The 4,393-nt window shown below is 46.8% G+C and overlaps 1 protein-coding gene across 1 annotated transcript; it reads right to left on the bottom strand.

The window, feature by feature from the left end:
• Positions 1-471: 471 nt before the first annotated feature.
• On the bottom strand, positions 472-3,842 carry LOC9653903 (DNA topoisomerase 1 beta). The gene is made up of 14 exons (XM_024683758.1): positions 3,769-3,842; positions 2,850-3,712; positions 2,589-2,783; positions 2,450-2,530; positions 2,235-2,389; positions 2,018-2,174; positions 1,760-1,966; positions 1,615-1,705; positions 1,431-1,564; positions 1,312-1,377; positions 1,169-1,258; positions 1,012-1,115; positions 789-957; positions 472-714 (listed from the first exon to the last, which is right to left on the bottom strand). Exons 1-14 carry the CDS (start codon positions 3,830-3,832, stop codon positions 646-648), a joined length of 2,445 nt encoding a protein of 814 aa, XP_024539526.1. The 5' UTR covers positions 3,833-3,842; the 3' UTR covers positions 472-645.
• Between the last annotated feature and the right edge of the window lie 551 nt (positions 3,843-4,393).

The raw sequence follows: 4,393 nt of genomic DNA on the forward strand, positions 1-4,393 counted from the left end.
ACGATGATTCAGCTGAATGGGAAGGGTTTTGCGGGCATGGAGACGATGGCATGGAGGGAAATGTGGCCTCGGCGGAGGCCAAGAAAGGAGGAGACAAGGACGGCAAGAAATCGACGCCAAAGATCACGGTGCGTCCATCGGATCAATTGCTTTGGATCGACTGATTTCCTTTTTTGTGCTTTCCAGGCCAAAGATATAAAGACGTGCCCTCCCGACTCGCGCTTCCCAGTGACCAACCAAACGAAGAATTGCTTCACGAAATACGTGGAGTATCACAAGTGAGTGGAAAGGATTTTGGAGAGAAGAGATCAAATTTTTCTTCTTCTTGTGTTAGATGCATCCAAGAAAATGGCGAGGGCGATTCGAGATGTGAGAAGTACAGGCGAGCTTACAAGTCATTGTGCCCCATCGAATGGGTAAAGAATCCTCTTTTTCCTCTCGAGCCGAGGCGATGAGACTGAAAAACCAAAAAAAAAAAAAAAAAAACTCGAATGGTGGTGGTGTCAATGCAGGTTGAGGCCTGGGACGAGCGACGAGCAAACGATTGCTTTTGCGGTCCATACTGACTTCTCTCCAACGTTGTCAACGTTTTCTTGCTCAAAACCTTCTTCACATAATGGTACACCGGCACGGATTTCTCTTGGGTTAGAACCGGAATGTTGGTTCCGCTTCCAATGCCCAGGTGAATTTCTGGAGCAAAGATTTCGTGAAAATCTGTCAAGAGTTCCACAGGTCAGTCATTCGTGCGAGCTTTTTTTTTTTTTTTTTTTTTGTTTTTTGCTACTTGCCTTTTCGATGGGTACGTCGTTCCTCTTGCACCAAGCGACGGTGATTCGTGGGTCTAGATAGTTGATCTTAGAAGTTCCCAGAGCGACTGTCTTGAGATCATCCTTAACTTTCATGTCCAGTTCCATCTTTTGGATCTTGTTATCGGTTTGCTCTAGCTTCTTCTCCAGCCTGTGTTGTTTCGATCCAACTTGAGCAAAGAGAGAACGTATGAGCGTTACTTACTGTTCTGGACTTTGGTTCCTCTTTGTCTTGCCATCTTCATCCTTCCGAGGAGGCTTTCCCTTCCTAGCTCTCTCCAAGTCTATAACAATCTCTTCACGCAGAGCCTGAGGTGCAAAGCCTTAGAACAATGCCACTAGTAAGAAAAGTAACTCAAAACCTTTAGCTCGGCCATTTTTCCTTCGAGTTTTTCCATCTGGGCGCCATGGCTCTTGGACACCGTCCGTTGGTGATTACAGAGAACAGCCACCTGCAAAGACATTCTGTAAAGGGACCAAACGTTTCCTTTGCAAGGCTATTCACCTCTTTGTTTGCTCGTTGGTAGTCTCCAATTTTTTCCGGGACGATTGAACCATCCGTATGCTCGAGCTGGCGATTTGCACTTAAAGAACTAGCATGAAAGAAAACACTTCAAGCCAAACCTGGTTATCGAGAGTGATGGAGGCATTATACGTTCTGAAAACCTTTGCAGTGAGCTCCGGCATGAACTCCTTCAAATGAGCATTCAATTTGTTTGTGTCTAGCCTGTCAAACAAATCATCGCCGCTTTTCTTCCCTGCATTCATCAACCAGCAGCGTTTGAAGCGATGCTACCAGAATCACTACCTTTCTGAAAATCCCCTATAGCCTTGAAAACTTTCTCTTCGACAGCTACTTCGTTGAGATATCTGATGGAATCCTTTCCGAGAAAATCGAACTGCAAAAGAAACAAGGTTAGGAGACGGAATTAAAAAGCGAGAGAAGACCTTACCTCGATTTTTTTCGAATCCAAAAGTTTGACGTGCTCTACTTTCAAAGAACAGCAGCCTACGGTATCAGCTTCATCGTCATCCTTCTCATTTCCTGCTCTAAGGGCAAGCCTGTCTATGAGATAAGTTGCAACTGCAATCTGTCTCTTTGTGGGATCTGTAGAGCCGAAGTCTTTCGTATATGTTTTCCGGATCTTGTCAATGTAATCCTATAAAAATCGCATGAGTGAAGCGAGGCAAAGCTACAAAAAACACCGAACCTTCAGCTGTCTAGCCTTCTCGTATTTCTTCATGTCACTCTGAGCCTTGAGGCTACTGCTTGGGTGCAAAAACACGTACTTAAACTCCTTCTCGTTAATCGGATCGTTCCAAAACGCGAGCCAAGTGACTGTATTGTCGTGCCGAATTTCTTTCCAGCTGAAAAGTAAAGTCCAAGTTAAACTCATAAAGAGCTCGCATAAAAAGCGTCGTACGTACTTGTGACCGGGCATCGGACACTCCGGAACGGGAGCACCCTTTCCAATATTGATGACGATATTTTCGGGAAAAATTCGCCTTTTGAGCTTTCCCATCTTAGGATGCTGACCGCGCCCCCTGAAAAGGCCTGGAGGTTCCACTCGAAAGTTTCCAACCTGAAAATGCAGTGTAAGTAACCATTAGCTCAAACAAAGAAAGAAAAGAGATACACGTACCTTTTCCTTCACCCCGTCAACAAGCGCCCAGGTGTATTTTTCTTCCGCCTTGGCCTTCTCATCTCTTAGTTGCTTCTTCTCCTGATAAAAGAAAACAAAACTTCAGCCTAAGCCGAGCATACTACCAGAGAAAACTAACCGCAGAGCTCAGTTGCTTCTTCTTCTCCTTCTCGCTTTGGTACCAGTCGTAAATCGGAGTGAAGTCGCAAAGCTCCAGCTTCTTTATGACATGGTTTGAACCGAGAATCTTTTTCCAATCTTGCCAGAAGTTGCTGTTAAACTTGGCCTGCGTTGCGTAGTCCGTGTCTTTCATCACGGCATACATTGTGGCAACCTGTATCCACAAGAACAAACAATTCAGTCGCTTAAACTCGAAAACAACCAACAAAAGCCCGCAAACCTCTTCCTGTGCCGGAGTAAGATCCACTGGCTCGCCATTGTAGAGCATCTTCACTCCATGAGGCTGATAAGCCGGAGGAAACATGACACCATTGTGCTCCAGCGTCGTCCACTTCTGTCCACCATTACCATCCTTTCCTCCCTTCTTCACGACCGTTTTCTTCGTGATCTTCGTCTCCACCAGTTTCTTCTTGCCGGAAGACGATGCCGACTTCGTCACGACAACCTTCTTTGAAACCTCCGAGCCTTCGAAATCATCCTCCTCTTCTTCCTCCTCCTCCTCCTCCTCCATCTCCTCGCTCTCGTCTTTCTCGACTTTGGCTTTCTTCACGACTGCCTTCTTCGTCTCCGCTTCGTCTAGAACTCGCTTCCTCGTCTTGGAGCCGTCAACTTTCCTGGAGGAGCTCGCGCCTTCCTTCTTCACGGCCACCTTTGCATTCTTCGACGCATCGATCTTCTTGGGAGCGTCAATCTTCCCAGGCTTCCTCGACGCCTCAATGAGCCTCCTCACGGAAGAGCCACCATCGCCATCGTCTACCTCGGTCTTGGCCTTCTTCCTGGGAGCGCTCTCCGGGCTCTCCAGCGATTTAAGCGAGCGCTTTGCGAAAGTTTTCAAGGGAGCAGGCTTGGTCGCAGTGCCAGGAGAAGGAACTTTGGAGCTGCTGGGCTTGCTGGAAGCCTCCAATCTGGAGGACGATCCATTTGGCTGCTCCTCGTCCTTGACTTGGCGCTTAAGATCCATTGCTGGAGCTCCCTTATTCACGCCAAAGGATTGAGGCTTATCATCGTCCGAGTCGTCGTTCACACGATTCGCACTGCCATTGCAAGCGAGCGGGGCGGCGATCCCATCCTCCACTTCCCTATCTAGATTTCAATCACAATGAGCGCGATCGCGCGGGCGCCGATTTGAATCGTCTCACCTGGACACATGGATGCCATTTGAATGAATCTCACGCACCCAAAAACCCTAATCGATTCCCCCATATCTAGGGCTTCCAAGGAGATATGGGACCAATGCTTGCACGCCACGTGTTCCCCTGTTTTTAGGGCAACATTAGGTCTAAAAGCTGGTAAACAAGTATTTTGCGTGAACCATGAGCCGTAACTTTTCTATGCCCTTTCGGACATGCTTGTCACTAATGGTACACGATTCCGTTTGCCTGTTAGCGCGGATCACATGTTTTCCATTGATACTTTAGGCAGCAAAACAACAAAATCTCTACGTAAGATTGCAAAGGTGGAGTGAAGTGGATCACTACATTTTTAATCAAAATACGCAGAAAAAGAATGTAACTTTGGTTTGATTAAGTCCACATGGGAGTGTCCCCCAAGAAAAAAAAACCAAAATCCACAGAGGCATGCGAGCGATTGAAACCATTCCACGAGTTCCGGAAGAAATATGGGTAGAAAATCCGGAACGTACGACTTCTGTGGCACGCTTGCGGAGGAGCACACGAGGGTTTGACATTTTACAGGAGTAAATCTGGAGTTTAACAGTAGGCCAAATTAAAAACATTTTCACCAAAGTAAGTAGACTTCGATATA

This window comes from Selaginella moellendorffii, unplaced genomic scaffold, assembly GCF_000143415.4.
Source record: "Selaginella moellendorffii unplaced genomic scaffold, v1.0 SELMOscaffold_38, whole genome shotgun sequence".
In the NCBI taxonomy this organism is placed as follows: domain Eukaryota; kingdom Viridiplantae; phylum Streptophyta; class Lycopodiopsida; order Selaginellales; family Selaginellaceae; genus Selaginella; species Selaginella moellendorffii.